The sequence below is a fragment of the Zosterops lateralis genome (genome assembly GCF_965231275.1).
Source record: "Zosterops lateralis genome assembly, chromosome: 30".
Taxonomy (NCBI): domain Eukaryota; kingdom Metazoa; phylum Chordata; class Aves; order Passeriformes; family Zosteropidae; genus Zosterops; species Zosterops lateralis.
The window spans coordinates 2,397,897-2,422,683 of NC_139790.1; the positions used below are offsets into that span (position 1 = coordinate 2,397,897).

The window sequence follows — 24,787 nt, forward strand, 5'->3', positions numbered from 1 at the left end:
CTCCACCCCAGGTCAGTTCTCTCTCCAGCTCTTCTCTCCCTCTGATGGTCCTGACGGGCTCTGAGCAGGGCTGGAGGAGGATTTTCCTCCTCAGGAGCAGCCCCTGTGTCCCAGCTGAGTTTCAGGCCTCAATTCTTGCCGGAGCACTGGGGGGGGAGTTTGTTATTTCTGATAAACCAGCTCTCATTTCTGAGAACCAGCTCTCATTTCTTATCTCCCCACAGCAGCCCCGACAGTTGCAGGGGGAGCTGGGGCTGTCACACCCCACAGCAGCAGCAGCAGCAGGTCCCCTCCAGCCCCTCTGAAAACTCTCCCTGCAGGTTCTCCCCAGCACTGCCCCGGAGAGGGGAAATAAAATCTGCTAAAAAAGCCATTTATTGTAAACATTGGGGGGGGAAACCTCCACTGAAAGCAGGAGGGAAATGTAAAAGGGAAATGTTTCAAAGGTGGTGTTGAGGAAAGTGAAAATTATTTTCCTTTCTGGTTGTCAAAAGCATCAAACTCCCAGGGAAGCAGAGGAAAATAAATTGGGAATGACACTGAAACTTTCTGAGCTACTGTTTTACCAAATTGTTTAACCAAGCTGCTTTTTCTTTGGGAATGTGGAAGAAAATAATAATTTTAAGTGTTCCCTTCATCCATCATATTCTTTTTTAAATCACCCTTTAAACCCTGAAAAGGGAGGTCCTTTTGATGCCTCCTTAAAACTCATGTAAAAAAGAGATTTCCATTCTCTCTGAATGGAAATGGTTGAGGAGAAATGCAAATTCACTGATGTCCCATCACCTGTTCATTAAACCAAAATTTCCCCCAAAATCCTGTGCAAAAATTCACCCAGACAAATCCTTCTGTAAAGTTTAGTGCAGCCATTAGTGCCATTATTTTAATTCAAATTTCCACGGGTTTAGTTTATTTAAACTGGTTTAATTTACAGCACTGGCCCAGTGCTTGTCCTTACAAGGTTTAATTTCCTTTAATTGAAGGTTGACAGGCTCAGAGCACAGGACATTTAATTGTGAAATTTCCAGGCTGTGCTGCTGCTGAGATGTTCCTTATTTTTGTGCCCTTTTTTAGCTCAATCAAAACTTTAAAAAGCTTTAAACTTTCTGGGAAATTCTCAGAAGAAAATGCAGCTCCTGGGGGAGAGAGGCAGCTCCTTCCCCCACACCCCCCATCCTTCTGACTGCTCGTCATCTTTGGATTTTAATGTTATTTTTGAAGATATTCTTTGCTCCAAGCCTCACCTACACCTTCAATTGTTCTTCCCTCTCCTCACTTATCTCCCAAACTTCCTGCCCCAAATTTAACAGCCACATTTGCTTTTCTCTCCTGTGTTGGTTTGATAAAATTCCTGTTTTCCAGCTCCTTCATCCCAGCCACCACCACACCCCGGGGGTATTTTCATAAAATCCAATATAAAATTCATAAATAAATGAAATTTTACACCCCCAAGAGATTTTTTTTTTGCCATTTTTCATCCACAAGAGGAGTGGGACAAGCCTTTGACACAGGACATGCACCAGGGATCCGTGTAAGCATTTCTGAACTTTATTAACTGCTTTTATTGCACGTACTTAATGAAGCCTCCATCACTTCCCCCACCCACCGTTTCCAAGATTTATTTATTATATTTTTAAACGCAACTTAAAAGGTATAACCTTTCATTCCCATCATTTATTTCTTTTATTTTTTTTTCCCTTTCCATTTTAAATATTAAGGGTTTCTGTGTCACCCAGGAAGAGACAGAAGCCCTGAGAACTCCTACGTGGAACCATGCGGCACTTGGGGGGAGTTATTTTACACCTCCAAGAGATTTTTTTTTTTTTTTGCCATTTTTCATCCACAAGACAAGCCTTTGAAGGGTATCACTGACACAGGACATGCACCAGGGATCCGTGTAAGCATTTCTGAACTTTATTAACTGCTTTTATTGCACGTACTTAATGAAGCCTCCATCACTTCCCCCACCCACCGTTTCCAAGATTTATTTATTTTTAATGCAACTTAAAAGGTATAACCTTTCATTCCCATCATTTATTTCTTTAATTTTTTTTCCCTTTCCCATTTTAAATATTAAGGGTTTCTGTGTCACCCAGGGAAGAGACAGAAGCCCTGAAAACTCCTACGTGGAACCATGCGGCACTCGGGGGGCAAGCCTTGGGTGCTCTGCAAGCAAACTCAGACTCTGCACGGGGGGAGAAAAATCATAATCATGAAACCAAAACCTCAGTGGTCGCTGGGTTAAAGGGGTGAGGCTGCAGCTGGAGCTCACTCAGCTCAGCCCGTGGTTGTGATGGGGTCAAGGTTTCTTCTTGCCTTCGCTCTCCTCCTTCCCTGCGCCTTCTTTCTCCTCTTTCTCCTCCTTCTCCTCCTCTCCAGCCTCCTCAGCACCTTCCTGGGATTCCTCCCCTTCTTCTGCCGCGGTTTCTTCTCCTTCTCCTTCCTCCTCCTCGCCCTCTTTGGCTTCTTCTGATTCCTCCTTAGCACCTGGGGAGGGCAGAAAGGTGTTTCATGGCCAGGTCCAGCTCCTGATCCCTTTTTAGTGAGAATCCCCAAAACCCCACAGGTTTTGGGAGCTGCAGCAAAACTGCACAACCGATTTCTCCTGGACTTCAAACACTTCATAAAAAACCAAATCAAGGCCTTAAAAAAATATCAGTTCTGCTTAAAGCCTCATCCAAAGACTGGAATTACCTTTCACTGCTCTGCAATTGGCTCTTTGGCTGTAATTTCACTAGAATTAAACTTTATTCATTAATGAACTTCTCATAGTTTTGGCACCCACAGCAAAACCGCACAACCAATTTCTCCTGGACTTCAGGGGGAGTCAAATAAATAAAAATAATACAAAACAATAAAAAAAAATAAACACAAAACAGTAAAAACACCAAATCAAGGCCTTAAAAAATATCATTTCTGCTTAAAGCCTCATCCAAAGACTGGAATTACCTTTCACTGCTCTGTGATTGGCTCTTTGGCTGTAATTTCACTAGAATTAAACTTTATTCATTAATGAACTCCTCATAGTTTTGGCAGCTCCAGCAAAACCAATTTCTCCTGCATTTCAGGAGGAGTCAAACACTTCATAAAAAAAAACAAATCATGGCCTTAAAAAATATCAGTTCTGCTTAAAGCCTCATCCAAAGACAGGAATTACCTTTCACTGCTCTGCGATTGGCTCTTTAGCTGTAATTTCACCAGAACTAAACTTTATTAATGAATGAACTCCTCATAGTTTTGGCACCCACAGCAAAACTGCACAACCAATTTCTCCTGGACTTCAGGGTGAGTCAATGCTTGATAAAAAACCAAATCATGGCCTTGAAAAATATCAGTTCTGCTTAAAGCCTCATCCAAAGACTGGAATTACCTTTCACTGCTCTGTGATTGGCTCTTGGGCTGTAATTTCACTAGAATTAAAATTTATTAATTAATGATTAAATTTATTAATGAATGAAGTCCTCACAGTTCAGTGGGCACAGTGCAGAGAGAAGGGATGCTGGCACACACACACTGAGGTCAGTAATTCCAGCCCCACTCTCCAGCTGATGTCCCCGTTATCTCGGGCTGTGCCCTGGGAATTCGTATTTAGCTCAGGATGTCCTTGGTCCCTCTTTTTGAGGATGTCTGTTAGAGCTGAACGTGATATTTGGGGTTTTTGGAAACCTAAAATCGGACATTTGGTGTGGAGCTGATGTTTTCTGAGCCTGAGAATTGCTGGCTCTGAAAATATCGGGTGCACACTTATCTGCCATTCAATATTCAGAGTTTCCTGGTAAATTCCGTGTGCTTTAACCCCACCATCCTCTGGCTTGTGGGAGTAGGAAAGGGAAAGAGCTTTAATCATTAGATTAAATAATTGGGATGACTGAGGTTTAACAAAAAATAACAAATAATAAATTTTAATAATTAGTTTAATAAAAAAATAATAATTTTGCAGCTATAATTTAATAATAAATACCCACCATCCTTTGGCTCATGGGAGTAAGAAAGGGAAAGAACTTTAATCATTAGATTTAATCATGGGGATGACTGGGGTTTAACAAAAAATAACAAATAATAAATTTTAATAATTAATTTAATAAATAATTTAATATTTTGTATATATAATTTAATAATAAATGCCCACCATCCTTTGGCTCATAGGAGTAAGAAAGGGAAAGAACTTTAACCATTAGATTTAATCATGGGGATGACTGGGGTTTAACAATAAATAACAAATAATAAAAATTAATAATTAATTTAATAATTCAATAAATAATTTATTAATTTTATATATTTATATATATTATTTAATAATAAATACCCATCATCCTTTGGCTCATGGGAGTAGGAAATGAAAAAAGCTTTAATCATTAGATTAAATCATTGGGATGACTGGGGTTTAACAATAAACAACAAAAAATTAATAATTGATTAAATATATATATATAATTTAATAATAATTTAATATTAAATTATAAATTATTTAATAATAAAATAATAAATGTAATGATTTCCTTTGGCTCACGGGAGTAGGAAAGGAAAAGAGCTTTAATCATTAGATTTAATCATTGGGATGACTGGGGTTTAACAATAAACAACAAAAAAAAATTAATATTTGATTAAATATATATATAAAATTTAATAATAATTTTATATTAAATTATAAATAATTCAATATTAAATAATATATATTTATATATATAATTTAATAATAAAATAATAAATGTAATTATTTCCTTTGGCTCACGGGAGTAGGAAAGGAAAAGAGCTTTAACCATTAGATTTAATCATGGGGATGACTGAGATTCAACAATAAATAATAAACAACAAAAAAAATAAATGATATAATTTAACAATTAATTTTATAATTCAATAAATAATTTAATAATTATATATATATATATAAAATTAAATAATAAACAAAAGGGCTTCAACAACAACCCCTTAACTACCTTCCTCCTCCTCCTCAGCCTCTTCCCCGCCTTCCTCCTCTCCTTCCTCCTTGTCCTCGTCCTCTCCCTCCTCGGCGGGGGCCGCCTTGGCCTCCCCGGCCTTGGCCGCCTCGATGGTCTCCTCGATCTCGATCTGCTCCTCCTGGACGTGGCTGGAGTAGTATGTGGGGAAGGGCCGGGTGGTCACCAGGTAGGAGCTGGCCTGGAGCCCGCTGTAGGCGGATCTGCCGAAGGACGGCACGCTCTGGCTGTACCCGCTGCTGATGCTGCCCACGCTGGTGAAGCTCAGACGGGTCTCCTCCCCTTCCAGAAGTTTCCTGGAGGGGAAAAAGTGAGATTGAGGAGAAAGGAGTTGGTTGTGGTGGTGGTTGTGGTGATGGGACGTGAAATAAAGATCATGGAATAATCACGGAATAATCAATCACGGAATAATCAATCACGGAATAATCAATCACGGAATAACCAATCACGGAATAATCAATCACGGAATAATCACAGAATGTGTAGGTTGGAAGAGACCTTCAAGATCAGAGTCCAACCCAACCTTGACACCTCAACTAAACCCTGGCCCCAAGTGTCACATCCAGTCTCTTTTTAAACATATCCCAGGGATGTGTTTAAAAAACACATTTTAAATACATTCTAAACACATTTTAAATACATTCTAAACACATTTTAAACACATCCAGGGATGGTGACTCCACCACCTCCTTGGGCAGACCATTCCAGTGTTTAATCCAGTTTAATTTAATCACTCTTTCAGTGAAAAACTTCTTCCTGATATCCAACCTGTATTTCCCTTGGCTGTGTCCTCTCGTTCTGTCAGTGCTGACTCCAGTCAGGAGAAATCAGGTTTTATTTAGAATTCATTCAGCCCTTTTATAACATAAAAGGCACATTATTGGTCCAGAGCACTGACACCTCTCCCGTGGGCTGAGGGACAGAAACAGCAAACAACTCCTGTTGTTGTGGGAAAGGAATATTGTTCACACGAGGTTGTTTTGGGGAAAACTGTTGGAAAGTTTCCCTTGGGCAGAGCTCAGGCTCAGGAAATATCGTGTTCACAGTCAGCAGCCCTGCAGACTGATTATTAATTATTAATTAAGGGTTAGTTTTGCTCTGTGTGCCAGTGCTACCCTGTTTTATTGGAATAATTTCTTCAGATTTGTCCACTGTGGGTGAATTAATGTTTCTCCTTGTTGGAAGGAGCAGAAAAACCTCTCTAGAACCTCTCACCTCTGGCAAATGAAGTTAGAAGAGTATTTTGCCACCCTGCAGCTGGCACAGATCAGTGCAGCTGAAATAATTTATTGCTGAGCTGTCAGACACTGTTTTGCACTGTGTGCCAGTTTTATTGGAATTATTTCTTCAGATTTGTCCACTTGGGTGAATTAACACTTCTCCTTGTTGGAAGGAGCAGAAAAACCTCTCTAGAACCTCTCACCCCTGGCAGGTGAAGCTGCAGAAATGTATTTTGCACCCTGCAGCTGGCACAGATCACTGCAGCTGTAATATTTTATTGCTGAGCTGTCAGACACTGTTTTGCTTTATGTGCCAGTGCTACCCTGTTTTATTGGAATAATTTCTTCACATGCATCCATTGTGGGTGAATTAATACTTCTCCTTGTTGGAAGGAACAGGAAAATCTCCCTAGAACCTCTCACCCCTGGCAAGTGAAGCTGCAGAAATGTATTTTGCCACCCTGCAGCTGGCACAGAGCACTGCAGCTGTAATAATTTATTGCTGAGCTGTCAGACAAGGTTTGGAGCTGCTCCCTCACTATTCCCCCTTGTGGCTCCCACAGAAATTCTGTTCCCAGCACCGAAATCTCTCAGTGTCTGAGATAAAATGTCACAGTTATTCAGCAGCAATTCTGCTGGAAAATATTTAATCTGTAAATTTACAAGTTAGAAAAAAAAAAAAAAGTTCTTGAGGGAATTTGAGGGATTTCCCATTTTGAGAAGGAGCCATTGGCATTGAGGAATTAATTCCATTGATACAAAATCTTTTCCCTGAGTACAGAAAAGGCACTTTTATCTGTAAGGATGGAGAACTGAGATCATTCACTGCCCAGCTCAAAATTCTGTGTGCACACAGAGAGGAGCTGATTAACTCCATCCACAAATCTGAAAATTTCAGCTGGGGGGATGATAAATAACCTGAATTCTGAAGAGAATATGAACTGCTCTAAGTTCTGGCTCATTCAAACATCCCCCAGGATACCTGTAAGCTGCAATTTCGATGTCCAGGGCCATTTTCACATTGAGCAGGTCCTGATATTCCTTCAAGTACCGAGCCATCTCACTCTTTGTGGTTCTCAGCTCGTTCTCCAATTTATTGATTGTATCCTGTTGGGATGGAACAACATCAACAGCGTAAAATTCTGTCCCCTCAAGCCTGGCAATAACCACAAGGAAATTCTCCAATCCTTTTAACTTAATCTTGCTGTGGCAGACAGAAACTGCACAGTTCCCACTCCATCCTCAGCCAAAAAAATATAATTTAACACTTTCCTGGCAGGTTTTCTACTCCACATTATTCCTGACCTATTCACACACACAGAGTTCAATTTTCTGCTAAAGCATCCGTGAAAATTGGGTATTGTTTAATTTTGATTTTGGTCTCTGTGTGCTTTTTTTTTCCTAATTTTAGCTTAAGGATATTCATTGATGATCCTTGTGAGTCCCTTCCAGCTCAGGATATTCTATAATTGATTTTTTGGTACAGGATATTTCAGGCTGTATCAGCACATGGACAAATGACATTGGGCTTTACCAGGGGCATTTTGTATTCTGATTTTATAACATCTCACACTTTGGATAGTGCCAGAATCAGTGTCTCCATCTCTGGGGTGATTTGGGTGATTCAGGTCCTGATTTGGGTCTGTAAGGGCCAGAATCAATGTCCCCATCTCTGGGATGATTTGGGTGACTCAGGTCCTGATTTGGGTCTGTAAGTGCCAGAATCCATGTCCCCATCTCTGGGATGATTTGGGTGATTCAGATCATGATTTGGGTCTGTAAGTGCCAGAATCAGTGTCCCCATCTCTGGGGATGATTTGGGTGATTCAGGTCCTGATTTGGGTCTGGAAGTGCCAGAATCAATGTCCCCATCTCTGGGGTGATTTGGGTGGTTCAGGTCCAGATTTGTGTCTGTATTTCCACCCCACACCCTGCTCAGTAGCTCTGTGCCGTTCTGCACTGTGATTTTAGGATGTTTTATCTGCAGCACGGGCACAGCACAAACCAGGAGCTTTGTCCCTGACAACGCCCTGCAAACCTGATCCCTCATCTGTGAGACTGCAGATCCCAACTCCTCTGATCTGCAGAGCCCTTCAAACCCAACATCAACATCCACTGCAGGGAACAGCAAACCCTGAACCCTCTCCTGCAGAACCCTGCAAACCCCAACACCCATCCCTTCACTGCAGGGAACAGCAAACCCTGAACCCTCTCCTGCAGAATCCTGCAAACCCCAGCACCCATCCCTTCACTGCAGGGAACAGCAAACCCTGAACCCTCACCTGCAGAACCCTTTAAATCCCAACACCCATCCCTTCACTGCAGGGAACACAAACCCTGAACCCTCACCTGCAGAACCCCGCAAACCCTGTCATCCCCTCACCTGCAGAGCCCTTCAAACCCCAACATCCATCCCTTCACTGCAGAGAACAGCAAACCCTGAACCCTCTCCTGCAGAGCCCTTCAAACCCCAACATCCATCCCTTCACTGCAGGGAACAGCAAACCCTGAACCCTCTCCTGCAGAACCCTGCAAACCCTGTCATCTCTTCACCTGCAGAGCCCTTCAAACCCCAACATCCATCCCTTCACTGCAGAGAACACAAACCCTGAACCCTCTCCTGCAGAACCCTGCAAACCCCAACATCCATCCCTTCACTGCAGAGAACACAAACCCTGAACTCTCTCCTGCAGAGCCCAGAAAACCCTGTCATCCCTTCACCTGCAGAATCCTTCAAACCCTGACATCTCTTCACCTTCAAACCCCAACATCCACCCCTTCACTGCAGAGAACCGCAAACTCTGAATCCTCTCACCTGCAGAACCCTGCAAACCGCAATTTCTCCTGACTCACAGAACCCTTCAAACCCTGTCATCTCTTCACCGGCAGAGCCCTTCAAGCCCTGTCATCCCCTCACCTGCAGAGCCCTTCAAACCTCCCACTCCCCTCATCTTCAGAGCCCTTCAAACCCCAATTTCTCTGGACCTGCAGAGCCCTGCACACTCCATCATCCTCTCTCGTGCAGAGTCCTCCAAATCCTCATTTCTCCTGACCCACAGGACCCTGCACACCCCATCATCCTCTCATCTGCAGAGTCATTCAAACCCCATCATCTCCTCTCCTGCAGAACTCGTCAAACCCCATTACCCCCTCATCTTCAGAGCCCTTCAAATCCCAATTTCTCTGGACCTGAAGAATTCGTCAAACCTCATCATCCCCTCACCTGCAGAGCCCTTCCAACCCCAATTTCCCCTGACCCACAGAACCCTGCACATCCCATCATCCCCTCATCTTCGGAGCCCTTCAAAGCCCAATTTCTCCTGACCTGCAGAGCCCTTCAAACCCCAATTTCTCCCGACCTGCAGAACCCTTAAACCTCCAATTTCCCCAGACCCACAGAACCCTTCAAACCCCATCATCCCATCACCTGCAGAGCCCTTCAAACCCCAATTTCTCCCAACCCGCAAAACCCACCACCCCCTCCCCTACAGAACCCCTCAATCCCCAATTCCCCCTGCCCCACAGAACCCCGCACACCCCATCACCCCCTTCCCTACAGAACCCCTCAATCCCCAATTCCCCCTGCCCCACAGAACCCCACACACCCCATCATCCTCTCACCTGCAGAGCCCTTCAAACCCCATCATCCCCTCATCTTCAGAGTCCTTCAAACCCCAATTTCCCCTGACTCACAGAACCCTTCAAACCCCAGTTTCTCCCAACCCACACACCCTACCTACCCCTCCCCTACAGAACCCCTCAATCCCCAATCCCCCTGCCCCACAGAACCCCGCACACCCCACCACCCCCTCCCCTACATAACCCCAACCCTTTTCCCCCTCAGAACCCCCATCCACCCCCTTTCCACCTGCAGCGCCGAGATATCCGCGCTCTGCTTCTCCTCCAACTCCTGCAGCTGCTTCTCCAGCGCCTCATTCATCCCTCGGGTGGCCTCGATCTCCAGTGTCTTGGCCTTGAGCAGGCGGCGGCTCTCGGACACCTCATCCTTGGCTGCTCTCACGGCGTCCGTGTTTTTGGCGGCGCTCTCGCTGAGCACGGTGAAGCGGCTGCGGAACCACTCCTCGGCGTTCTGCATGTTGCGCGCCGCCAGCTTCTCGTACTGCGCTCGGATGTCGCGCAGCGCTGCCGACAGGTCGGGCTTGGCCGAGACATCCATCTCCACCGAGAGGTGAGCGTACTGGATCTGAGCCTGCAGCTCGGCCAGCTCCTCCTCGTGGACTTTCTTCAGGAAGGCCAGCTCGTCCAGCAGGCTGTCCACGCGTTTCTCCAGCTCAGCCCTGGCCAGAGCCGCCTCATCGGCGCCTTTGCGCACCTCCAGCAGCCTGGCCTCAGCATCCTCCCTGCTCAGCACCTCCTCTTCATAGCGAGCCTGGAGCCCCCTGAGAGTCTCCTCCAGGCTCTCCCTCTCCCCCTGCAGCGCCTGTTTCTCGCTGGTGGCTTCCTCGGCGGCCAAGCGCAGCTCTCGGATCTCCTGCTCGTAGAGAGCGCGGAACCGGGAGGGCTCGGCGTGTTTCTGCCGCAGCACCAGCAGCTCGGCCTCCAGCACTTTGTTCTGCTGCTCCAGCTCGTGGACGCGCTCGATGAAACAGGCGAAGCGGTCGTTGAGGTCCTGCAGCTGCGCTCGCTCCTGGCTGCGGATGGATTTGAGGTCGTTGCTGATGGCGGCCACCTGGCTGAGGTCCAGGCTGTCCACGGAGTGCAGCAGCGAGCCCGAGGCGCTGGAGGCGGCGTAGCTGCGGCGCACGGACACGGAGGACACGGGCGCGGACAGCGAGGAGAAGGCGGAGCGGGCGGAGCTGAAGCCGCCGCTGCCGCTCCGCACAGACACGTGCAGCCGCGGGGGATCCGCGTAGCGCCGCTTGTAGGACGGGAAAAACGGCTCGTAGCCGTACGAGGTCATGGTGACACAAGGGATGGGGCTGGAGGAGCTGCGCTGGGAGACGCCCGGCAGAGGAATTTATCGGCTGGAGGGAGGGAGGGAGGAGCGCGGCAGGGCGGGGACACGGCAGGGGAGGAGACACGGCAGGGGAGGGGACACCGGGAGTGGTGCGGGGACAGCAGAGAGGAGGGGACACCGGGAGTGGCAGAGGAGTGCGGGTATGGCACAGGGGAGGGGACACCGGGAGTGGTGCGGGTATCACTAAGGGGAGATGATGCCCGGAGTGGTCCAGGCACAGCCAGAGGAGGGGAAATGATGCCCGCTGAGGTCCAGGCACATCTCAGGGGGGTGATGCCCGGTGCGGTCCAGGCACATCTCAGGGAGGTGATGCCCGGTGCGGTCCAGGCACATCTCAGGGAGGTGATGCCCGGTGCGGTCCAGGCACAGCCCGGGAGGTGATGCCCGGTGTGGTCCAGGCATTCCCTCACTGCCGTGAGCCTGCCCTGAGCTCGCCCCGGTGATGTCTGGACAGCTCCAGCCATCTCAGCAATAAAAGGATCCCTGCACAGCCCCGGGTGTCCCAGCAGTGATCCCTGCACAGCCCCGGGTGTCCCAGCAGTGACCTCTGCACAGCCCCGGGTGTCCCAGCAGTGATCCCTGCACAGCCCCGGGTGTCCCAGCAGTGATCCCTGCACAGCCCCGGGTGTCACAGCAGTGATCCCTGCACAGCCCTGGGTATTCCAGCAGGGAAGGGATCCCTGCACAGCCCCGGGTGTCCCAGCAGGGAAGGGATCCCTGCACAGCCCCGGGTGTCCCAGCAGGGAAGGGATCCCTGCACAGCCCCGGGTGTCCCAGCAGGGAAGGGATCCCTGCACAGCCCTGGGTATTCCAGCAGGGAAGGGATCCCTGCACAGCCCCGGGTGTCCCAGCAGTGATCCCTGCACAGCCCCGGGTGTCCCAGCAGGGAAGGGACCCCTGCACAGCCCCGGGTGTCTCAGCAGGGAAGGGACCCCTGGACAGCTCCCCTTTCATACCCAGCTCCCCTCAGGTCTATCTGCACCCCCAGGCTGAGTTTAACCCCCTCACTCTGCTCCTCCTCAGCTGAAGCTTCAAGAAGGTGCTGCAAGAACAGAACCCCCAGATTTGTGTAAATAGTATTTTTTTTGCATTTTTCACTAGACATGAGTGCTCTCAGAGATCCAGGTCTATCTGCACCCCCAGGCTGTGTTTAACCCCCTCACTCTCCTCCTCAGCTGAACTCCAGGAAGATGCTGCAATCCCCAGGTTGTGGCTGAGGCTGAGTTTGGGGGACCCCCAACCCTTGGCTGCACCTCAGAACCCCCAGACTTGTGTAAATAGTATTTTTTTTTTTTGCATTTTTCACTAGACATGAGTGGTCTCAGAGATCCAGGTCTATCGGCATCCCCAGGCTGTGTTTAACCCCCTCACTCTGCTCCTCCTCAGCTGAACTTCAGGAAGGTGCTGCAAGAACAGAACCCCCAGACATGTGTAAATAGTATTTTTTTTTTCATTTTTCACAAGACATGAGTGCTCTCAGAGCCTCAGCATCCTCCCCACGCACGTCCTTTGTTACACGCAATAACCAGGTAATTCCAGGATCATGGAATCCTGGAACGGTTTGGGTTGGGAGGATTTAAATCCCATCCAGAGCCATGGCAGGGACATTCCCACTGCCCCAGGGTGCTCCAGGCCCTGTCCAGCCTGGCTTTGGGCACTTCAGGGGGAGCCTGGGAGTGTTTATTTGTCTTTTTATGACACAGGGGGGTTCTCAGATTGAGATTCTCCTGGAGATTCCCTGGGGTCAGGTCTGTCTGTGCACAGGGACAGGACATTTATCCCTGTCTGAGATTCCCCTGGAGATTCCCTGGGGTCAGGTCTGTCTGTGCACAGGGACAGGAGATTTATCCCTGTCTGATCTGATACAGAGGTTAAACTGCACTGCAGCCACCCCTGGGCCAGGCTGTCACCACTGCCCGATAGAACAAAGCTGTGTTTGTGTAGTAGGGATTTATCAGAGGTGAATTGGAGATGTTTTGAGCTCAAAAAGACAATGGGAATTCACCTCTTGGAGTCAGGAGGGCAAATATATCACTCTTTGAAGTTTTCTCAAGGAAGAAATAAAAATCAGTACAGATTGGGGGACATTTATTAGACAGATATCACAAAAATTATTCCCAAAGAAAAGGGAAGGATTCAATAACACACATGAATTAATGTTCCTGTCATTAATTCCAGTGTTAATTGGGTATTTTTGACATAAATAAACATTTATTTAACAGCAGCCCTTTAGGAAAGGCAGAGCAGGGTGGGTTTAATGCATTCCCCACTATTTCCCTGTGACCTCACACAGGGCATCACCTGTTTCAGGGTACATTTAAATATTAAATACATACATTTAAATATTAAATAAATACATTTCAGGGTATTTAAATATTAAATAATTGAGCAACAGCCTCTCAGAGCTGCAGTCGCTGCCCATCTGAGCTCGTTCTGGATGGAATAAACTGCACCAAGAGCTCATAAAAGCTGAAATGTCACTTTTATCCCAGCAGAGCTGCTGGAAGACTTTATTCTGCACAGAGTCCTCCTGGAGATGAGAACAGCTTCTGCCTCGATATTTTATTCCTATAAAAATATTTGTGTTTTATTTTTATAAAAATAATTTATATTTTTATATATTTTGTATTTTTGTATATTTGTATACATTTTGTAAATATAAATTTATATATAAAATTATAATTTATAATTATATTCTTATAAATATATATATATTTTATTTGTTTCTTAAATTCTGGTGGTGGCGTGTCAGAGCAGCCATTCATTATTCAGGTGGAGTTTTCTGTGCTGATCTTTTTATCTTTAGCAGAGATTGGGCTTGAAAAAGGGGAGAAATGAGGATTAGAGACACTGGAGAGAGGAGGATTCCCAGCAGGTCGAGCAGGGATTCAGGAAGCTGATTTTTATTTTATTTATTTTTAATTTTTTTTGGGATGCTCAGCTCCCTGCAAACAGAAATACCTCGTTTTGTGCTGAAGGATTTATGCTAATCCACCCCACAGCAACCTGAGCACAAGGATTAATTATTAATGCCACCATTTATTATGCCATGTATTAATAAAGGGATGTAGCTCAGCTTGTAAAATCCACTGAGCTGCAGATCCCAGCTAAAGAAACCTTGTACCTGTTAATATTTCTTCTCTCTTTTTTTTTTTTTTTATTTAATTTTTTTTTTTTTTTTATTTTGGAGTGGAAAACCCTTTTCTGTGCGCCAGGAGGATGGGGAGGAGCTGCTTCAACAGGAGAAATTTAATGTCCCTCATGGTTTGGGAGCAGCAGCAACATCCAGAGGGAAACCAGTGAAATATTTCCCTATTTTTTCCCATTTTTTTGCTGTGCCAGCTGAAGTCAGTCCTGCTGGTGATGGAGCAAAAAGAGAAAACTGCATTTGCAGCACATGAAAGCTCATAATGCAGTCAAAGGCTTGATTTCCTTCCCAAAATTTTCCAGTATTAATGAAAATAAAGATAAAAACCTGAGTCCAAAAGAGCTGCAGATCCCAGCTAAACCAGCCTGGTACCTGTTAATATTCCTTCTCTCTTTTTTTTTTTTTTTTTTTTTTTTTTTTTTTTTTTTTTTTTTTTTTTTTTTTTTTGAGTGGAAAACCCTTTTCTGTGCACCAGGAGGGTGGGGAGGAGCTGATTCAACAGAAAAAATTTAATGTCCCCCCTATTTTGGGGGCAGCAGCGATATCCAGAGGGAAAACACTGGACTATTTCCCTGTTTTCCCATTTTTCTGCTGTGCCAGCTGAGACCAAGCCAGGCCTGCAGTGGGGAACCTCAGTGGGACTCAGGGTGAGGATGGAGCTTTGGTATTCCAAGGAAAATAAAGGCATCCTGCTCCCCAAATTCACATTTGCAGGCTCAGGGCAGTGCTGGCACATCCCACCATTCCCTTTGTGTCCTTTTATTGCCTTTTGCCATAATGCAGAGGATCCACTGAGCCTCTGGATATGTGTTTCTGTCAGAAAAATCAATATTGAGAGCAGAGAAAGGGAAAAAAAAAAAAAAAGCAGGATGGAGTGACCTGTGCCCCTTGTCCCAGCATCGTCCCCTCTGATGGAGCTGGAGCTGCTCCTTTACTGGTTTAACTGGTGTGGGTGTCACTCCAGGCAGAGAATCCCAAACCCACCTTCACTTATTGAAAACCTTCCCCGGGTGACCTGAATAATGCAAATTATCCCGAGAGATGGTGCAGAAATGATCAGGCAGCTCTGCCCCATCCCTGGGAGTGCCCAAAACCAGGTTGGAGCACCCTGGGGACAGTGGGAGGGTCCCTGGCCATGGGCAGGGGGTGGCTCTGGCTGAATTTTGAGGTCCCTCCCATCCCAAATCTTGGTGTTGTCTGAGGAAAAGCAGCAGCTCCACAGCAAAATATTCCTGTTCATTGTTTTCCCTCTGCTGCATCCATAAATAATCCAGCCCCAGCTGTAATTGGTATTTTCTCAAAGGGAAAAAACACCCTGAGCCCTTTGCTGGGGCAGCAAAAAATTCTCTGAATGAACCCAGTGAACTCTGCTGGGGTTTGAATTTTTGGTTTTTTATTTTTTTTAATGCAAGAAATCCTCGTCAGAAACTGCAATGGGAGTTTTGGGTGGAGCCTTCATTGTCTGCTGCTGGTTTTTTTTTTTTTTTTTGTAGAAGTGCAGAAGGAGCTGTGGCTGCTTTGTTGGGATTTATACAGAAATCAAGCAGCCCTGAGTAAAAAAAAAAAAAAAAAAAAAAAGAAAAAAAAAAGGCAAAAAAAAAAAACCCAGAAAAAAAAGGCAAAAAAAAAAAAAAAAAGGTGCAAAAAAAAGGGGAAAAAAGGCAAAAAAATAGGGAAAAAAAAGCAAAAAAAAAAAAAAAAATAGAAAAAAAGAGAAAATATATAGGAAAAAAAAAAAGAAAAAGAAAAGGAAAAAAAAAAAAAAAGGCAAAAAAAGGGAGCAAAAATTTGGTTTTCCTTTAAAAAAAATTATAATTCTATCTTATAAAAGCCCAGCTTTGAAGGAGTGGGGAATCAGACACTCCCAACTGCTAAAAACATCCAGCAGCTCTGATGTTCATTCATCTAAAATTATATCAAAGTGTCTGGATGAGTCAAATTAAAACAGGCAAAAGAAGATGCTCTGATCTATTTTGATAAATTTGGAACAAAAAAAAAAATCTCACATTTCAGGAATTCCTCTTCCTGTATCCCAAAGAGTCCTTTTAATGTGAGAAAACACTCAAAGGAATTTCCAAACCAAAGCAGAATTTTGTCTGTGAGGATTGAGAGCTCCAGTCTCAGGGAGACTCAGAAAAAATGCAAATAAGTGTTTTAATTTCGTGCCTTTGAACCACTTTTTGCTTTGTTGCTGCCAGATAGAACAAGTGCCTGGGCAGCTTTCATGGTTTGATTATTATTATTTACAGCAATTTCTGCAGCGATTTGCTCACTCTGAGTTTGTTCTGTCCTTTGATTACGGAGCAGGAGGAAGCAGGCGGCCAATTCTTTCATCTCAGCTCTAGCAGGGAAACTCTTAATTAGAAGATTCATTAATTAACTTTGTTTGCTTGTTGGATCAGGGCTCCAAACTGGGCTGCAGCATCTGATGGCAGATCCCAGATCCAAATTCATCTAAAATTATATCAAAGTGTCTGGATGAGTCAAATTAAAACAGGCAAAAGAAGATGCTCTGATCTATTTTGATAAATTTGGAACAAAAAAAAATTCTCACATTTCAGGAATTCCTCTTCCTGTATCCCAAAGAGTCCTTTTATTGTGAGAAAACACTCAAAGGAATTTCCAAACCAAAGCAGAATTTTGTCTGTGAGGATTGAGAGCTCCAGTCTCAGGGAGACTCAGAAAAAATGCAAATCAGTGTTTTAATTTCTTGCCTTTGAACCACTTTTTGCTTTGTTGCTGCCAGATAGAACAAGTGCCTGGGCAGCTTTCATGGTTTTATTATTATTATTTACAGCAATTTCTGCAGCGATTTGCTCACTCTGAGTTTGTTCTGTCCTTTGATTACGGAGCAGGAGGAAGCAGGCGGCCAATTCTTTCATCTCAGCTCTAGCAGGGAAACTCTTAATTAGAAAATTCATTAATTAACTTTGTTTGCTTGTTGGATCAGGGCTCCAAACTGGGCTGCAGCATCTGATGGCAGATCCCAGATCCAAATTCATCTAAAATTATATCAAAGTGTCTGGATGAGTCAAATTAAAACAGGCAAAAGAAGATGCTCTGATCTATTTTGATAAATTTGGAACAAAAAAAAATCTCACATTTCAGGAATTCCTCTTCCTGTATCCCAAAGAGTCCTTTTAATGTGAGAAAACACTCAAAGGAATTTCCAAACCAAAGCAGAATTTTGTCTGTGAGGACTGAGAGCTCCAGTCTCAGGGAGACTCAGAAAAAATGCAAATAAGTGTTTTAATTTCTTGCCTTTGAACCACTTTTTGCTTTGTTGCTGCCAGATAGAACAAGTGCCTGGGCAGCTTTCATGGTTTGATTATTATTATTTACAGCAATTTCTGCAGCGATTTGCTCACTCTGAGTTTGTTCTGTCCTTTGATTACGGAGCAGGAGGAAGCAGGCGGCCAATTCTTTCATCTCAGCTCTAGCAGGGAAACTCTTAATTAGAAAATTCATTAATTAACTTTGTTTGCTTGTTGGATCAGGAGTTCCAACATCTGATGGCAGATCCCAGGCTTGGTTCTTATCTCCCAGAATCAATTAAATGGATGTTCTGAGCTTTGTTCCAGCAATTAAATATTGACTGAGAGGGTTTGGGGCCAAATCTTGGGGTGGTTTGGGCCAAATCTTGGGATGGTTTTGATGAAAATGACCTTAAAAACCATTTTTTTTCATGGATGGGGCACTTTTCTCCAGGCCAGGCTGCTCCAGGGGATGGGGACAAATAAAAAAACATTGAAAAAAAAATTCCCAGCCCATTTGGAAGGAGATAATTTATTTATTATTGTTTTTATTGGGTTTCTGCCTCTGTGAGGAGCCAAGATTTGACCCAACAGCTCCAGGATCTGGGTTTGATTTTTATCCTCACTGCAATTCCCCACCTGCTGATCTCAGTTAATTTGAGTTTTGCTGGGCCCTAAAAATCAGCTCTGAGGACCAGCCCCATCCCTGCTGCAAAGATTTGAGTGTTCTCCAAACAATAATTCCATTTTTGTGGTGTTGGTTGAGGGCTGGGGGCTGAAAGGACATTTCAACAGGAGGAATTTAATGTTCCTCATGGTTTTGGAGCAGCAACAACAACATCCAGAGGGAAACCAGTGGAATATTTCCCTATTTTCCCATTTTTTTTTGCTGTGCCAGCTGAAGTCAGTCCTGCTGGTGATGGAGCAAAAAGAGAAAACTGCATTTACAACACATAACACATTATGAAGGCTCATAATGCAGTCAGAGACTCCATTTCCTTCCCAAAATTTCCCACTATTAATGTAAATAAAGATAAAAACCTGAGTCCGAAAGAGCTGCAGATCCCAGCTAAGCAAGCCTTGTACCTGTTAATATTATTTTTCATTTCTTTGGGTGCAAAACCCTTTTCTGTGCGCCAGGAGGGTGGGGAGGAGCTGCTTCAACAGGAGAAATTTAATGTCCCTCATGGTTTGGGAGCAGCAACAACATCCAGAGGGAAACCAGTGGAATATTTCCCTTTTTTTCCTTTTTTTTTGCTGTGCCAGCTGAAGTCAGTCCTGCTGGTGATGGAGCAAAAAGAGAAAATTGCATTTACAACACATAACACATTATGAAGGCTCAAAATGCAGCCAGAGATTCCAATTCCTTCCCAAAATTTTCCAGTGTGAATGAAAATAAAGATAAAACCCTGAGTCCAAAAGAGCTGCAGATCCCAGCTAAAGAAGCCTGGTACCTGTTAATATTTTTTTTTCTTTTTTTTTTTTTTTTTTTTTTGGGTGCAAAACCGTTTTCTGTGCACCAGGAGGGTGGGGAGGAGCTGCTTCAACAGGAGAAATTTAATGTCCCTCATGGTTTGGAGCAGCAACAACAACATCCAGAGGGAAACCAGTGGAATATTTCCCTTTTTTTCCTTTTTTTTTGCTGTGCCAGCTGAAGTCAGTCCTGCTGGTGATGGAGCAAAAAGAGAAAACTGCATTTACAACACATAACACATTATGAAGGCTCATAATGCAGCCAGAGACTCAATTTCCTTCTCAAAATTTTCCATTATTAATGAAAATAAAGATAAAAACTTGTGTCCAAAAGAACATTTATTTGTGGGCTGAAGGGACAATTAAAAAACAGATTTTAGAGTTGTGGTTTTGTCTGCAGAGAATTCCTTTGGTCACAGAGAGGGGATGAACAGCTGAGGAATAATTTAGTTATTTTGATCTTTGGGATATTTTTCCCCCAATAAAACCCAATAAAATCCATGTGAGGTTGTTCACAAAACCAGCTCAGAGCGAGTGAATCATCCCCCCCACACAAAAGCATTTCTTGGGAAGATGTAAAATAAAAAACTTCCCTTTTATTTCCCAGTCTGGCACAAACCTGCTGCCCATAAAGCACAGGGAGGAAAAAATAAAATTAAAAAATAAAACTCTGCTGCAGTGAGGTGGCTCCAGGCAGCAGAATTTGCTCAGCTCAGATAAAAAAAATCCCTGAATTCTGCAGGAAAAACCAGCTCAGGAATAAAAAAATCCCTGAATTCTGCAGGGAAAACCAGCTGAGGAATAAAAAAATCCCTGAATTCTGCAGGAAAAACCAGCTCAGGATTAAAAAAATCCCTGAATTCTGCAGGAAAAACCAGCTCAGGAATAAAAAAATCCCTGAATTCTGCAGGAAAAACCAGCTCAGGAATAAAAAAAATCCATTTGGTGCAGAGATTAAATTATAAATAAATTATAAATAAATTATAAATAAATTATAAATATAACCCAGCAGAGGTTACAGAGGGTTTTATTGCCGCTGCTGATAAGTGAAGATGAAGAGTTATTGAGGGTTTAATTTTTGCAATTTTTATTTTTTTTTAAGGGAAATATTTTTATGTATTTATTGTATATTTATTTGTGTATTTATTGTGTTATTTTTGTATATTGTATATTTATATGTATATTTTGTATATTTATTTGTATATTTATAATATATTTTATATATTATGTATATTATTATATACATAATAATATGTATATTATTATGTATATAATATTTTTATATATTATGTATATTATTATATGCATAATAATATGTCTATTATTATGTATATAGGTTTAATTTGGGCTGGGCAGGAGTGTCCAAAATTGGAGTTGTCATCATTCTCTTCTGACCCAAATCAACCCTGGGGAGGTTGTGAGACCTGGAGCTGCTGCAGGGAGCTGGGAGAGGCTGTGGGAGGGGAGGGGAAGGAGTGGAGAGGGTTAAAATCCTGGGAAATGCTGCAGGAGGGGGAGGAAAAAGGAGCAGAGAGGGTTAAAATCCTGGGAAATGCTGTGGGAGGGGAGGGAAAAGGAACAGCAAGGGTTAAAATCCTGGGAAATGCTGCAGGAGGGGAAGGAAAGGAGCAGAGAGGGTTAAAATCCTGGGAAATGCTGCAGGAGGGGAGGAAAAGGAGCAGAGAGGGTTCAAATCCTGGGAAATGCTGCAGGAGGGGAGGAAAAAGGAGCAGAGAGGGTTAAAATCCTGGGAAATGCTGCAGGAAAGGAGAGGAAAAAGGAGCAGAGAGGGTTAAAATCCTGGATTTGCAGGTCTCTGGGGAAAAACTGCGGGAATTTGGGGCTCCTTCTGGGAATTCTCCTCCGACAGCTGCGATTTGGGGGATAAGGGAGGGCAGAGAGAAACTCCTGATGGAGTTTTTGAGGGGAAAAACCTCCTGCAGGAGATCCAGGAGAGGACCAGAGGTTTAATTTGGGCTGGGCAAGAAGGTTCAAATTTGATGTTGTCATCTCTCTCTTCTGACCCAAATCAACCCTGGGGAGGTTGTGAGACCTGGAGCTGCTGCAGGGAGCTGGGAGAGGCTGTGGGAGGGGAGGGAAAGGAGCAGAGAGGGTTAAAATCCTGGGAGAGGCTGTGGGAGGGGAGAAAAGGCGCAGAGAGGGTTAAAATCCTGGGAGATGCTGCAGGAGGGGAGGAAAAAGGAGCAGAGAGGGTTAAAATCCTGGGAAATGCTGCAGGAGGGGAGGGAAAGGAGTGGAGAGGGTTAAAATCCTGGGAAATGCTGCAGGAGGGGAAGGAAAAGGAGCAGAGAGGGTTAAAATCCTGGGAAATTATGTATGAGGGGGAGGAAAAGGAGCAGAGAGGGTTAAAATCCTGGGAAATGCTGCAGGAGGGGAGGAAAAAGGAGCAGAGAGGGTTAAAATCCTGGGAAATGCTGCAGGAATGGAAAGGAGAGGAGCAGAGAGAGTTAAAATCCTGGGAAATGCTGCGGGAGGGGAAAGGAGAGGAGCAGAGAGAGTTAAAATCCTGGGAAATGCTGCAGGAGGGGGAGGAAAAAGGAGGAGAAAGGGTTAAAATCCTGGGAGAGGCTGTGGGAGGGGAGAAAAGGCGCAGAGAGGGTTAAAATCCTGGGAAATGCTGCAGGAGGGGGAGGAAAAAGGAGCAGAGAGGGTTAAAATCCTGGGAAATGCTGCAGGAGGGGAAGGGAAAGGAGCAGAGAGGGTTAAAATCCTGGGAAATGATGTATGAGGGGGAGGAAAAAGGAGCAGAGAGGGTTAAAATCCTGGGAAATGCTGCAGGAGGGGAAGGGAAAGGAGCAGAGAGGGTTAAAATCCTGGGAAATTATGTATGAGGGGGAGGAAAAAGGAGCAGAGAGGGTTAAAATCCTGGGAAATGCTGCAGGAGGGGAAGGGAAAGGAGCAGAGAGGGTTAAAATCCTGGGAAATGATGTATGAGGGGGAGGAAAAAGGAGCAGAGAGGGTTAAAATCCTGGGAAATGCTGCAGGAGGGGAAGGAAAGGAGCAGAGAGGGTTAAAATCCTTGGAAATGCTGCGGGAGGGGAGAAAAGGCGCAGAGAGGGTTAAAATCCTGGGAAATGATGTAGGAGGGGAAGGAAAAAGGAGCAGAGAGGGTTAAAATCCTGGATTTGCAGGTCTCTGGGGAAAAACTGCGGGAATTTGGGGCTCCTTCTGGGAATTCTCCTCCGACAGCTGCGATTTGGGGGATAAGGGAGGGCAGAGAGAAACTCCTGATGGAGTTTTTTGAGGGGAAAAACCTCCTGCAGGAGATCCAGGAGAGCACCAGAGGTTTCATTTGGGCTGGGCAGGAGTGTCCAAATTTGGAATTCCCATCCCTCTCTTCTGATCCAAACCAACCCTGGGGAGGTTGTGAGACCTGGAGCTGCTGCAGGGAGCTGGGAGAGGCTGTGGGAGGGGAGGGGAAAGGAGGAGAGAGGGTTAAAATCCTGGGAAGTGCTGCAGGAGGGGAGGAAAAAGGAGCAGAGAGGGTTAAAATCCTGGGAAATGCTGCAGGAGGGGAAGGAAAAAGGAGCAGAGAGGGTTAAAATCCTGGGAAGTGCTGCAGGAGGGGAGGAAAAAGGAGCAGAGAGGGTTAAAATCCTGGGAAATGCTGCAGGAGGGGAAGGAAAAAGGAGCAGAGAGGGTTAAAATCCTGGGAAGTGCTGCAGGAGGGGAGGAAAAAGGAGCAGAGAGGGTTAAAATCCTGGGAAATGCTGCAGGAGGGGAAGGAAAAAGGAGCAGAGAGGGTTAAAATCCTGGGAAATGCTGCAGGAGGGGAAGGAAAAAGGAGCAGAGAGGGTTAAAATCCTGGGAAATGCTGCAGGAGGGGAAGGAAAAAGGAGCAGAGAGGGTTAAAATCCTGGGAAATGCTGCAGGAGGGGAGGAAAAAGGAGCAGCAAGGGTTAAAATCCTGGGAAATGCTGCAGGAGGGGAGGAAAAAGGAGCAGAGAGGGTTAAAATCCTGGGAAATGCTGCAGGAGGGGAGGAAAAAGGAGCAGAGAGGGTTAAAATCCTGGGAGATGCTGCAGGAGGGGAAGGGAAAGGAGCAGAGAGGGTTAAAATCCTGGATTTGCAGGTCTCTGGGGAAAAACTGCGGGAATTTGGGGCTCCTCCAGCGCCGCTTTTTGGGAATTCTGTCCCAACAGCTGCGATTTGGGGAATAAGGGAGGGCAGAGAGAAACTCCTGATGGAGTTTTTGAGGGGAAAAACCTCCTGCAGGAGATCCAGGAGAGCACCAGAGGCCGGGGCAGCACCAGAGGCAGGAGCGTCTCTCCATCCTTAGGGAGGATGGGAACGTGGGAAAAAGGGATTTGGCGTTTTCCCAGCAGAAAAAAGAAGGGAATTTTTCCCTTGGCTGTGCTCTCTGCCTTTTTCCAAACGTGCTGGCGGGACTCAGGGATTTGTGCATGTCCTGGGGAAGAGGGAGAAGGGTTTGTGTGAGCTCAGGGAGAGAATTGACTCCCCCTGCCCGCTCCCTCCTCCCCCGGGAAGCCGCTGCTGCAGCAGGTCCGGCTCCTGGCAAAAGTTCAACGCTGCACCAGCCGGGGAGGGAAAGGGGAAGGGAGGGAGAGAGGAGAGTCCCGCAGAAAGGAGGAGCTCCGGTGCTCCAGCAGCAGAACTGCTGCCGGCCGGGGAAGGGCTGAAAAGGGCCCTTTTCCCTTTTTCTTTTTCCCTTTCCCTCTTTTCCCTTTTCCCTTTTCCTTTTTCCCTTTTCCCTTTTCCCTTTTCCTTTTTCCCTTTTCCCTTTTCCCTTTTCCCTTTTCCCTTTTCCCTTTCCCCTTTCCCCTTTCCCTTTTCCCCTTTCCCCTTTCTCCTTTCCCCTTTCCCCTTTTCCCTTTTCCCTTTCCCCTTTCCCCTTTCCCTTTTCCCTTTTCCCCTTTCCCCTTTCCCCTTTCTCCTTTCCCCTTTCCCCTTTCCCCTTTTCCCTTTCCCCTTTTCCCTTTCCCCTTTTCCTTTTCCCTTTCCCCTTTCCCCCTTCCCCTTTCCCCATCAGCAATTCCTCCCGTGCCCCAACTTCCAGAGGGATAAACAGACTTTTAGCACCTCCAGGCTTCACCCTGAGAGCTGAACTTTGTGGTTTTTTAGCACAGAAAACTCGCCCCAATGAGCCAAAAATGCCGCAGCAAGAGGATTTGGGATGTTTTGGGGATGAAATTCCCAGATGTCCGTGGGGAGTTTTGTCCCAGGGAAGGTGGTTTGGGTTTTGATGAGAGAAGGGGACAGGTAAAATTGGATGAGGGTGGAATAAAAAAAGTCCATTTACACCAGTCAGGAGGGAGGTATTAAATAAGGAACAGAGGGGTAGGATGGGAACAGATGGAGAATGAACAGTGGGGTTTGTTGCATTCTTGGGGCTTTTCTCCCTCAGTCCTGACACCTTTCCCGGGCAGTGACACCCGGCAGAGCCCCAACACCCAGTGCTGCTCCTCACCAGGGCCAGGCTGGGGGAGCTGCACCAGGACTGGGAGAGCCCAGCTCCCCACTGTGGGGTTGGGTTCCTCACTGTGGGATTGGGTTCCCCACGTAGGATTGGGTTCCCCACTGTAGGATTGGGTTCCCCACTGTGGGGTTGGGTTCCCCACTGTAGGATTGGGTTCCCCACTGTGGGATTGAGGTTCCCACTATAGGACTGGGTTCCCCACTGTGGGATCAAAGTCCCCACTGTAGGATCAGGTTCCCCATTGTGGGATTGGGTTCCTCACTGTGGGATTTGGCTTCCCATTGTAGGATCGAGTTTC

The 24,787-nt window shown here is 45.5% G+C and overlaps 1 protein-coding gene across 1 annotated transcript; it reads right to left on the reverse strand.

Moving 5' to 3' along the window:
* Positions 1–1,625: 1,625 nt before the first annotated feature.
* NEFL (neurofilament light chain) lies at positions 1,626–11,113 on the reverse strand. The gene is made up of 4 exons (XM_083880388.1): positions 10,047–11,113; positions 7,161–7,285; positions 4,938–5,254; positions 1,626–2,487 (listed from the first exon to the last, which is right to left on the reverse strand). Exons 1-4 carry the CDS (start codon positions 11,097–11,099, stop codon positions 2,300–2,302), a joined length of 1,683 nt encoding a protein of 560 aa, XP_083736514.1. The 5' UTR covers positions 11,100–11,113; the 3' UTR covers positions 1,626–2,299.
* Between the last annotated feature and the right edge of the window lie 13,674 nt (positions 11,114–24,787).